The sequence below is a fragment of the Phyllobates terribilis genome, unplaced genomic scaffold, assembly GCF_046119375.1.
Source record: "Phyllobates terribilis strain yellow unplaced genomic scaffold, ASM4611937v1 Scaffold_1__5_contigs__length_1240528914, whole genome shotgun sequence".
Lineage (NCBI taxonomy): Eukaryota > Metazoa > Chordata > Amphibia > Anura > Dendrobatidae > Phyllobates > Phyllobates terribilis.
In genome coordinates, this window is record NW_027362761.1 from 1,058,269,853 (window position 1) to 1,058,283,003 (window position 13,151).

Below are 13,151 nucleotides of genomic sequence, written 5' to 3' on the forward strand. Positions count from 1 at the left end.
TGGAGGAACATTGAGGCTGAAAACAATTGTGTTAATTCAGTCTTACAAAATTAACAGAAATTGTAAAAGATAGGCTACGTCCCCACTATCAGTATTTTTCTAGGAGTGGGAGCCAAAACCAGGTGAGGAACAATCAGAGAAACGGTATAATAGAAACAAGTCACCAATTCTGCATTTATCACCCACTCCTGGTTTTGGCTCCCACTCCTGAGAAAAAATACTGACAAAATACCGATAGTGGGGCAGTGGCCTTACAGTCATATTATCAATGACATTGTCCTAATATCTTACCTGCGAAGTACTGGCCAGACTCATACATGTACGAAGATGAGAAGATCCAAGCCGGTGTGTAGCAACACTGAGCTCTGCATCAGGTTTCTGTCTAAATCCACAAAAAAGGTGATTCACATTGAAACTCCTAAAGAATCACTTTGCACTTCATCTCTCCTCCGGTCTAGGGGTGTCCGTCTTATTTAGGTAGACACGAACCCTGTTGGGAATCCAATGGAGTTTCTGTCTGCAGTTGATTCAGACGGAAACCACAATGCAGTGCACAGCATAGGAAGAATGTGACGTTAGACCATCGGATGCTATACATATATATTTTTGACCTTTGTCTGACAATGGAGCCACTATGGACATGTTTAGCACGCTTGTTGGGAGCTATTCATGCGCACACCACGAGTAGAAGCAAAGAGCATGACGTGACCAGGGTCTAAGCAGTGTGGCCATCATCTATTGTTTTCTAATATGATGTATATATTTCCAGATAATTCATTTTATTTGTGACTTTCTGCTTTTGATTGTGTCATTGGGATCCAATATGACAGCTGTACAGATCTAAAACTTGTCTGTCTTGGCAAGATTTGGATATTTGTTAGGATTAGTCAACCTATGAACAATCAGAAGATAATGTATCAGTGCTATCAAAACAAAGTATCAAATGGGATAACAACACCAGCTCACTATACCTTTTCATGGCATCATTAACAAATTGTGTGCTCCATTACAGCATGCAAAGGGAATGTAGAGGGAACCTGTTATGTGATTCGTGCTGCCCAAACCACGGGGAGCATGACTTCTGAGCCTGGGTGCACGATTGCAGCCAGATATGTTTCAGAGAAAACATTTTGACCTGCTTGGTACTGTACAATAGTAATAGAGGTGACTAGTACAGTGCCTCCAGACGTCTGTTTCATGTGTATACAGAAGGAGAAACTTGTCAATCATGTGGAGCAGTGCAGGGAGTAGCCGGCCAAGGCTGGCACTGGACTAGTCTTCTCTTTCCCCATAGACAATGGCTGGATGCTCACAATATGTTATTTTTTGAAACGCCAGAGCGTTTCAGAGAAAAACATACATGGCTATAGTAGTGCAGCCAAGCTCTGATTCGTGCTTCCCGTGGTGTAGGCCAAATGAATCCAATGACAGGTTTCCTTTAAAGAAGTTCTCCTCCTCCCATCAAAGTTTATATCCTCTTAATATATTACAATCATCATATTATATAGTACTGTGTACTTACAATTGCTCATTTGCTTTTCTACCCAGATAATTCTTCTCTTTTCCATTAGGTCTATGACATCACATGATTTAAAACTGATTAACTGAGTCCTTCTAAGCTCCATGGAGAAACAGGAGGTCAATTTTCTCTGCGTTAGTCAAAAGTTACTGCAAAAGTCTATGGCAGGGGGGAGGAGCAGAGCAGCTGTGCCTGGACTTGAAGAGGGGAATGATTTCTGCAGGGACAAGAGACTTCCTGTTTCTACATAGAGCAGAGAAAAAAACATAAGCTTTTTTATACAAGGTGATTCAGAAAGGAAGGTGCAACAGTAAAGACCTGTAGTTAAGGTAACATCGGTGGTTAATGGCCAGTGATTGAAAATCAAACAAAACTGGCTTAGTGGCCCAGAGCAGCCAATCACAGCACATCTTTCATTTTTCAAGAGCCAAATGTAAAATGTGCTGACATAGTATGAAATAAGATGGCGACACTTTTTGGCAAAACTTTTTGTCTGTTGGAATTGTCAAGAACGAGGTGTGTTGTGACAGTACAGAGAAACTTTCAGAATAAATTAAGTAAGGGTATGTGCACACGATGCAGAAATGCTCAGGATTTTTTCCTGAGCGTTTCTGCATCTCCCTGGCAGAAAAAAACGCATCGTGTGCACACAGCCTTAATGTACTGCGCATAGAAACTGCATTATTTGGGTGGGTGAATCAATTAGAAGCCATTAGGTGTCTATGTCATGGGAAAAGTCCGGGTGTCCCAGAACCATCAGAAGAGACGGAGAACAGGATTAGGCTGTGTGCACACGATGCGTTTTTAATGCGTTTCCGCGGCGTTTTTGCAGCTGCGGAAACGCATTAAAAACGCATGGTAGAAGGGCAGCAATGTTCCCCAATGGAAATCCGCATGTGCTGTGCCCATGATGCGGATTTTTCCGCAGCGTAAACGCTGCAATCAAAAATCCGCAGCATGTCCATTAATTTTGCGGAAACGCTGCTCTTTTGCCGCCATTGACTTGCATTAGAACGCATGGAATCCGAATCACCGCGGTTGAATGAAGAACCTACGCTGACGTCCGAGTCATGTGACGGGTCACGTGACGCTGACGTCGGCAGGTCCTCAATATACCACTGTCGGCAGCCGGGACGGAGGGAAGCAGGACACCGGGGGCCATCGGAGGGTAAGTATATCTTTGTTTTTTTATTTTTTGACATTCACACACTATATAAATCCATGCCGGTTGCATGGATTTATATAGTGTGAAGTTGACAAGCACTTCTCAAGTGATGCTAAAGCGCTTGTCAACCCGCATGCGGAAATGAAAGTGAAGACCACTTCATTTCCGCATGTCCCTGGCAGGAAAACGCATGTACAATCCACATGCGTTTTTTCCTGCCAGGGAGATGCAGAAACGCTCAGGAAAAAATCCTGACTAGAACAATGTGGGAAGGGAAGCAAAAGGCCAGAAAAAGCCATACAGCTGACAAATACTATTGAGATCTCTGCTACTGGAAGTGGAAAGGAAGAACAAAGACAAAACAATTTAAATAATAAAAATATGGGAGGAAGAGAAACCAATCACAAACTAAAATGTTTTTATACAAATGCACAAAGCATGGGCAACAAACAAGGAGAATTGGAACTACTAATGCAGGAAAAGAAATATGATGTCATTGGAATCACTGAAACTTGGTGGGACGATACACATGATTGGAATAAAAGGCTAAAAGGATACAACTTAAAATAAAAATGAAAAAAGCATATACAGAATGGGAGGAATAGAGCTAAGCAACAGTACATGTGAAAAAGACTTAGGTATACTAATAGATCATAGACTGAACATGAGTCAACAGTGTGATGCAGCAGCAAAAAAGGCAAATACAATTCTGGGATGTATTAACAGAAGCATACAGTCTAGATCACGTGAAGTCATTATCGGTCTTTACTCCTCTTTGGTCAGACCTCATCTGGAATACTGTGTACAGTTTTGGGCACCACATTTTAAAAAAGACATAGACAAACTGGAGCAAGTTCAGAGAAGAGCGACCAGAATGGTGACTGGTCTGCAAACCATGTCCTATGAGGAACGGTTGCAGGATTTGGGAATGTTTAGCTTACAAAAAAGAAGACTGAGAGGAGACTTAATAGCTGTCTACAAATATGTCAAGGGCTGTCACATTGTAGAAGGATCATCTTTATTCTCATTTGCACAAGGAAAGACTAGAAGCAATGGGATGAAACTAAATGGGAGGAGACACAGATTAGATATTAGAAAAAACTTTTTGACAGTTAGGGTGATTAATGAGTGGAACAGGCTGCCACGAGAGGTGGTGAGTTCCCCTTCAATGGACGTCTTCAAACAGAGGCTGGACAGACATCTGTCTGAGATGATCTAGTGAATCCTGCTTTGAGCAGGGGGTTGGACCAGATGACCCAGGAGGTCCCTTCCAACTCTACCATTCTATGATTCTATGAAGATCTGCATGATAACACTGGATAACATCAGTATTTTGTCATATTATTAGTATTAGTATTTTTTTTGCGCACCCATAGACTTGAATGGGTAAGTCTTATCCAGTTTATGAAAGAAACCAGTGCATGCTGAGATTTTTTCTCACGCTCATCTGCACTGCCCCATTGAATAACATTTGTACGAATACTGACTGTCCATTTTTTTCCCGGACAAGACTCGGACCGAAAATGCAGTCGTGTGAACGAGCTCTTACAGACATTTTAGAACTGCAGCTCACACCAAGACATGGTGTTATATTCTACATAGAACATTTTGGCCATTGTGTACAATATAAACTAATCTGTGTTCTTGTTCCCTTTTAACTCCTAAAGGTTGAAAATGTCCGCCTGCTTGACCGGATATCCTCTAGAAAGCCCGTGTTGGGAACCTTGTATCTCACAGCAACGCATGTCATCTTTGTGGAAAATATCTCAGAAACCCGCAAGGAAACTTGGGTTAGTTAACATTTATTTTGTATTTTGTAGATATAAAATATTCTGTAGATGTATATTCCCGGTACCTTTAATTAATCTTTCTACATTTGTAAAGTGCTCTGGTGTATGGAGCTGTGGCTGCTAAACAATGGACGGGTTGTGGCTCTGATAGAGCATCATGGCTCCTTCGTTCAGGTGATTGGTGGGTTTACTTTGGGTCAGACCCCTATTGCAATATTGATGGCCTATCTGATTGATAATTTAGTTCCAGAATTGGGTGGGTGTTGAGAATTGCACATCTTAGGGGACATTTAGTTTTGTATTTTCACCAAAATGCTTGCAAATTAAAACATTTAATTCACGTAAAGTCCTAAGCCAAATTTATCAGTAACATTTAAACCTATAAGAATAGCTTAATACCAAAATCTAACACCAAAGAGTAGAGTGTTAGATTAGAATGTATACAGATCAAATACAGAAGTGTGGAGAAGCTGCTGTGGATGAACAGGTTTCGTGCTACTTTTTCATCCGCAGCAGCTTCTCCGCACATCTGACCATTATGTCTCAAGGTAATGCATTTTTGGGTTTGATCTGTATACATTGAATACTGTTTAGATATCTTGCGTACATCTTTAAGATCGTTACTGAATGTCCTTACGGCCTTTGAGCTTCACCACATAGCTCTGGTGTCTCTCTTATTAGTGGGACTAAAGCTTTGCGCATGTCCGAGTATACACCCGGATATGCCTAGTGTGGATGTTTTTGCTGCTGGTGATATGGTCCCTTTTTCCGTTTGGTTATTTCCATCTAATCCTCTTCCATCTTGCCTCTTACCTAAGTCACTCACAAGATGTTCATATTTGTTGCTTACTATTTAAAAATAATTTTTGCATAATAAAATGTATTTATATTTTTTCATCAATAGCTATATCTCTGGCTGTTTTTGTTTGAGAGTGGTGCCCCCCACATATATTCCAGTGGATACTGGTTATACTCCTCTCTACTCTGTGGTGTCAAATTTATCAGTAGTTTACACCTATTACTACACCATTTTAGTACCTCAGCCAACACTTAAAAATAATGAGAAAGGTGGCTGCGGTTAACTTTTTGGCGTGAAGTACAACATATTTATAAATTGATTTCTGTATAAATTTCACAAAAGAGTTGTATATTCTAGACGGATCACAGCTGTCTTAAAAAAGGCGTGGAAGAAATACATGTAAGGCCGCCTTCAGATGTGTGTGTTTGTTCACATACGAAAAAAAATGGTCGTCAGTCTTTTGTACCTGAGTTTCATTAGTGTTTGGTCCATGTGTCAGGTTTTCACTTACTGATAAATAAATATATTACCAGGCTTCTCCTATCATTTGCAGTGCTAATCACGGCCAGAACACTGATGCCAACTATGTCCGGAATTTCACAGACCCATAGACTTGTATTAGTGTTTTTCAAGTGTCTCTGTGATTTTCGCATTGACACATGGTCTGCAAAAAAAACATGGACATATGAACAGCCCCTTAGACTATGTTTTCTATCCGCGAAAATCACTGAACACGCATGTGAATGCGGCCTTGGGCTCGATGCACACTGCGTTTGTGTGATCAGCCTACAATATATGGTAGAAGCTTTTTATATATTATAACGAACCCATAGACTCCATTTCATCAGACAGAGGCCAAAATTATTTTTTTTTGTCTTCTATCGAGCCTCTCAGGGCTTCTGCAAAGAGACATATACCATGCAGGGGCCTTATGGTGGATGGAAGGTTATGAATCCATCCTGTAATTCCTGAATATGTGCACTTAGCATTTCAACCATTTTTATTTGCATAAAAAGTCACAATTTAGATGGATAGATTTGGGCAATATAGATAAATATGGAGTGGCGGAGGCGAAGTGGGTTCTCTAGAGATTTTGAGCAAATTACGTAATCTTTGATAAATGTGAGTCTCTGTGTGCAAGTGTAACGGTTCACAATGTTAAACGACTGCCGACCGGCAACATGCTTTCCGATCAGCGGCCATGTAATAAAGTGTTCACACAGGCCAACCCTTCTTCAGATGAGCACTGGACGATCTGTAATAGGCTGACGTGCTGCCGAGAACGGTGATCTTTTATGCAGAACAAAAGATCATTTCACCCAATAAACGAGTTCTGTTCATTCATCTGGTGATCGGCAGCCTGTTTACACTGTTATAAAACGAGCGTTCTTAGGATTTTCTTTTATAATTGTGCAGTGTAAATGGACCTTATTGCCATAATCTTGGTAAGGGTATGTTCACATGGGGTGGATAAGTTGTGGATTTTCATGGTAACACAAGACCAACTTACCATAACTTATAAATAAAAAACACAAAACACAGTAGTTATGGAAAATAATCGCCGTGGTGTTTATTCAGGGTAACTAATATTTTTAACCATAAAATATAATAAAAATCATATAACTAATTAATAATTTTCACCATAACCAAACAAATCCAACCAGCAAAGACTGTTCGATTTTCCCCATAAGCCATGACTCAAACAGGCATGGCCTCCCAAACCGCAGCCATTTTTCGATAATAGATTGCAAGTCTAAATTAAAAATATCTAAACTGATGTCAGATAAATGCACCATGTCCCTCCGATAAATTCCCGGTGTGAATCCTTCGAGCTCTTTGTGCCTAAAGGAAAAACCATCAGCCAAACACATAAATTTTTCCAAATTCCTATTGATTCTCTTCCTGATCTTGTCCATAAAAAGTAAGTTAGGCCTAGACCAAAGTAATCTCGGAACGATTTCAGAAAAAAACAAAACACTACTGAAAAAATTCAATTTTCAATAATGATAAATCTTTTCTCATAGAAGATAACAAGTCCAGTGTATTGTTTTTGCCCAAATCATTACCACCTAGGTGAATAATGATTGGATCAGGTCTAGGCCATTTAAAAGATAATTTCTGCATTTCTGATAATAAGTGCATCCACTTCATTCCTCTGATGCTATGCCAAAAAACCTGAATTGTGGAAGAACTAAAAGAAAGATGTTCTATATAACATCTCATGCCTGCTCTTTTCTCGGCCCAATAAATAAAGGAATGTCTGACAATCCAAATAACGGAAGGACCTGAAAAATGAATTAAAATTAATATTTATACAAATTTGGACGAACATAAATCCTAAACCTTTTTGACTCTCATCTACCAATTCTCATTATCCTTTCATCACATAAGCCTAAACGTGACGCTTCATTTCTTGCTCTAATATGAAAAGAATGAGTTGAGATTTTCAAATCATTCTTTCCGAGTTTACTTAAGCATTTTTTTAATACTGAATTAAATTGAAATACAGTAGCAGGCTCCTTATTAGCATGAATGAAAAAAGAACCCTTAATTTTTGGCCTAACCTCTAGCCATCTTTTTGCATTGGCCACTGGGCAAATCGAGACATCACTTATAGAATTCAATCTTAGTGACGGCCCCCTCCCGAATTGATCATTCTTGGATTTTTTTGAATAAATAAAACCATATAGGAATCATGAATCTCAACATCATTAATCAAAAGATTTGATTGCTCCAATTTCCTTTGAGAGACTAGCTCCTCTACCCTTAGTGCGGCGAAAAATGCCATAGAAAACGCCGCACTAAATAAACAGGTCTCGGCATAGTTTGAAAACACAGAATATAAACCTAAGCATAAATCCGTTAATAATTCGAAAGATATAGGACGCCTACTGTCAAGTTTCAAGTTTTTTAAAAATTGTTTTATTGGAAATAAACTCGTAAACGGGGGTTTACCTGTAAGTATTAAGAAGAACGAAATTCCAGCCAATGACTTAGACATACAGTGCCGGCAAAAAAAATCTTTACAAATTCAGCGAAACCACAAAATCTTAACGTTCAAGTGTTTTATTGTGGATATTTCGTTACAATTAGTATTTTAATTAATTAGTATTGATATTTACATTTTACTAAGCCAGCTTTGCTATTATATAGTTTTTGATTATCTCCTTCATTGTGTGCACTTTTAAGAAGTGAAATCATGATGTGGATTTTACAAGTTTTTTTTTAACTGCACAAATGTAAAGATTTTTTTTGCCGGCACTGTAGCTGAATATGAAAGACCTTTAATAACCAAATGTCCAGCAAACTTTAAACCAGATTCGGTGTTAGATTTAGCATAGTAAAAACATTTTTAAGGTAGAAATTTGTCCACTGATGCCATGTGACCAAATAATCGGCCATGTGACCTGATAATGTTATATCAGCCAACGATTTTTCAATAAAAAAGGGGATTACCCCCAAATTACATCCCAAAGATGCAGTGGGCATGCTGCTCCTTCTTTGTCCGCTTTCGGTACCAGCTGCCGAAACTGTGACAACTGGCGGTGACAAATGAATTCAGAGATTAAACATATCTTATCATGTGAAAGATTAGTTTTTAACTAATTTAATTTTAGACATAGCAAAACTAGCTGTCTAATGATTCTAGCAGCCCACTTATTTTTAGAAGAAAGCGTATTTAAGGAAAATACAAAACCCTGATTATTAGATAAAATTAAAATTCTCTTATTACTAATCAATGGGCCCCAAAGATAAATGGACAAAAAAAGAGAAAAAAGATCTAAAACATTCTGATTCTTTGTTACACCTTTTGGTACCCACTTAACAGGCCACTGAACATCGGACCAATGTGAAAATAATAATAAACCCAAACCAACCTCTTTGTCCTCAAACAATAGAAAGGGGAAGGAATTGGCAGAAATGAACTAGCTCTGCCAGCAGGATTTCCCATTAAAATTGGAGAGGAATTCAAGCCAAATTTTAAGATCTTCTTTTAATTCTGCTCCTAACCTAATGTGTGATCCCGGTGAGGAATGCCCAGAAGTGGCTTCATAAAACCGTTTAGAAAATTCTCTTCCCATGGGAATAATTCTGTATGCAAAATGTAACATTCCCAATAAGGATTGTAAATCTTTTAAAGTAACTTTATCTTTAGCGATAAAGTAATTAATAGTATTACAAAGCTTAATAAGTTTGTCCTCGGGGAGGGAATATTGCATCTTGTTTGAATCTAGAGTTATACCTAGAAATTCAATAGAATGACAACAAGGCAATACTGTTTTTTCGTAAGCTATTGGAACCCCAAATTCGCTACAAACATGAATAAATTTATCAAGCAAATGAAAGCAAATTGCAGAATTATGGGGGGCAATAAATAAAAAATCATTGAGATAATGTAAAATCCCTCCCCCTACCGAATTAAAATCTACAACCCAACGTAAAAAAGAGGAAAATGCTTCGAAATAAAAACAAGAAAGGGAAAACCCCATTGGCAAACATCTATAAAAAAGAAACCTAAAGAATTAAAACCAACTGGGTCAATAGGTAACAATCTGAATGCGGACTTAATGTCAGATTTAGACATTACAGCATTGTGCTCATACTTTTGAAGCAAATCAATTCCTTCATCAAAAGAAGAGTATTTAACTGAACAAATCTCTTTATTAACTTCGTGATTTAATGAGGAACCATGAGGCTATGTTAAATGATGTATTAATCTAAACTAACCTTTTTCATTCTTAGGAACAACCCCAAGAGGGGAAACACGAAAGTTAGGGAATGGAGGGGAATTAAAAGGACCCGCCATTCTACCTGACTCTACCTCTTTAAATATTTTTTCTTTGGCAATCTCGTGGAAATTTAACAAAGACGGAAGATTATTAACTGATTGACAACCTAAACCTCTGAAGAGGGGGACATAAAACCCAACAAAGAAACCTTGGAAGAGTAATTCACTGCTCGCTTGATTTGGATAGATGCTTAGCCATGGGACGATTTTTTCCAATATCACTGGAGTCATGGCCTTTTAGAATGGTGACTCTTCTGTAGTTGCTTCTTGAAACCCCCCCCCCCCCCAAAAGGAGCATTCATGTCGAAAGCGACAGTTATGCAACCATTTGCAAGTAGACTCATTAAAAGCCAAGCAAATGCCCCTTTTGTTGGGGTACCCACACCAGGTCTATTAATGGAATGCCTTTGGGGAATCATCAGGTTGATCTAAAGCCCAACATCCTGGACTCCCCAAGTCATATTAGGATAAATGGCTAATTTTTGTCTAAATACCTCATCGTAACTCAGCCAGGCCATGGCCCCGAAGTTACTATAGGCTTCAAGTATAATATGTATGTGTTGAAACAAGCCTGAACAAAGATTAGGAAACTTTTCTCCCATGACAGCTGAGTAAATAGAAAAAGCTTGAAGCCAGTTGTTAAATGATTTTAAAACCGCACCGCGCCTCTTATCATCAGCTTTATATTTATCATCTTTCTTTTCATATTTACTCGGCTGCTCCCTAGAAATAGGTAATAATGAAAATAGATAGATATAATCTCTATTCCAAATAATCTCCTTTACTGAAGCACTGAAATGCAAACCCAAGGAGAGAGTTCACAAGTGAGTGCTTCCCGCAAGTGAGATTCAGGTAAACCAGGCTTTAAATGAAAATGAATACTGCTAGCATTAGATTGATGCTGAGAGGAATTGTGCAAGGCAGGTGTATCTACAATGCCCAAGACCTCATTCAAAGCATATTTGACTAGGGACTTAAAATTTATATGAGGCACAGACAGGGGTACACTGAAACTCTTACCCCTTCCATGTAGAGATTGTCTGGAGTCCAAATCATCAGCACAGCCAGCGCTCAAGCCCTGCGTACAGGTCGAGCGCGGCCGCACCGGTGTGTCTGTATAGCCGGGTATTCGTCCTCTTCTGATCCTAGGATCCAGGAGTGGCGGCTGGCACTTCGCTGATGTGCTATAGGCCAGTGGCATGATAGCTGCTGCAGAGGATCCCTGGGCCGCCGCAGCGCTTTTAAGAGCGCGACGGCTACATAAGTTGCTGCCGCACAATGATGATGCGGCCGGATCCGAAGCGTTGTTCCGGTGAGAGTCTCACCCTGGACTGCGAGACTTCCGGAGGGGCGTTTTCAATCTTTGGCTGCGCCGATCCTGGATGCGGGATCTGGCGGTGAGTAGGTCACGCGGGCGCGGCAGTTCCTCTTCGAGCTCCTGCTTCTCCGGGATGGGGGTGAGTCTTGGGGAGCTGAGCGGAGAGAGGACGGCGATCCTGGCATCGGAGCTGCTAATACCTCGGGGTCAGAGGTAGGTTTTATAGCCGGTTCCATAGGTAAGCAGCTCTTCAGCCATTCAACGCCGCCCTCATCTTCTGCCCTGCAGATCAGCTGGTGAAGCAGGGAATCCATCACTCATCTTCAATCTTCTTTCTTCTAACAGGCAGATGAGACAAACGGCCAAAAAGCCGACTTTTATACACAAATTATTCCCGCACTTTTTCCAACTGACAAATCAGGAAAAATCTGAACCATTAACTCATTAACCACTTGAGAAGCAAATGATAAGAAACACTGTTAACCAAATGACAATATCATAAATGTGTTATCATGAGCCCCCCCATTTTATTTATTTCATGGGAGGGCTTTCATTACATAAGTTGAAATTAACTGCAACTCACAAGCTAAGTCTGCAACAGTGTGGATTTTATAGCAGATTCATAAAATTAGCAACAATTTTTTTGTTTTCTGTGTATTATATATGGACGTACTCTAATGAATCTCTGCCATTATATTCTTATACTTCAAGACTTTTTGCACCTACCTATTTTGGGAGTTTAACTGGACCCGCACCTGTACCTTCTGCACCCTCTGTTGCTGCTGCACAGTCAGTGATGTATCAGGCTTTCTGTGATTTTCTTTTATATTTATAGATTCTTCACAGTCTGATATCTGGGATTGAAAAACAAGCTACGATGGCTTCAGGTTCTCCATTACTTCTGCGCTGTAAGAACTTTCAGATCATACAGCTCATCATCCCTCAGGAAAGAGACTGCCATGACATCTACATATCTCTAGCCAGACTCTCGCGACCAGGTATTATATGAATAAGATTACTGGTAGCGAAATAGAGGATGTAAAAGCATTCGCGGGCTATTAATGTCTTTATATGATGAACTAACTAGCACTAATTCCTTTTGTCTCATATATTGTATAACCTCTCCGCTATATCCATTAAAGTATGATCACACAATGTTTTTTTAGGCAGATTTGGAGCGGTTCCGCTTTGAAAACCGCCGGAAAATGTGGCCAGAAAAAAGTGAAAAGAATGAACATATGTATTTCTATGTAATAATAACTCAGGTTTCTGAGCGTATTTAAATTTTTTTATTTTTTTTTACAATGTGCCTGAGTACTAACAGGCCGGTAGTTGCTGCCTACCTGCCTGATGGCCCCGGTGCCGATCTTTGCCGGCACAGAGGGGTCACAGACCGCTCCTGCCGGTGATTCAGAACCCCATTACTGATGACCAGTCCTTTCTGAGAGAAACAAAAATGTGACAGTATATGAATTATTTTTCTTAAATACACATCATTAAGAAACTGAGTAATTTCTCCCAGTATTGGGCCATGTTCTCCGATCTTACACGATTTGGCCTGTATCAGTCTTTTGTAAAGTAGCTGCTCCAAAAGAATACAATTGGAGAATTGGGTTAGCTATTTTTTTCTTATAAAACAAATGTGGTGAATTAATTCACTGGTGTATCCTAATTGGAAGGAATCCGCTACATGCAAATCAGGAGAAAAGGTTCCTCGTCTTCTGAACTTTTCATCACATAGAATATTATTATTTTCCAGCCATCTAGTGAA

General features: G+C 39.5%; 1 protein-coding gene across 1 annotated transcript in view; it reads left to right on the forward strand.

Moving 5' to 3' along the window:
- Positions 1-13,151, forward strand: part of MTMR7 (myotubularin related protein 7) — a 64,934-nt gene that overhangs the window by 4,185 nt on the left and 47,598 nt on the right. Inside the window, exons 2-3 of the mRNA XM_073645404.1 lie at positions 4,352-4,474; positions 12,216-12,378. Of these exons, the coding sequence (XP_073501505.1) occupies positions 4,352-4,474; positions 12,216-12,378 (286 nt within the window). The remainder of the gene's footprint in view (positions 1-4,351; positions 4,475-12,215; positions 12,379-13,151) is intronic.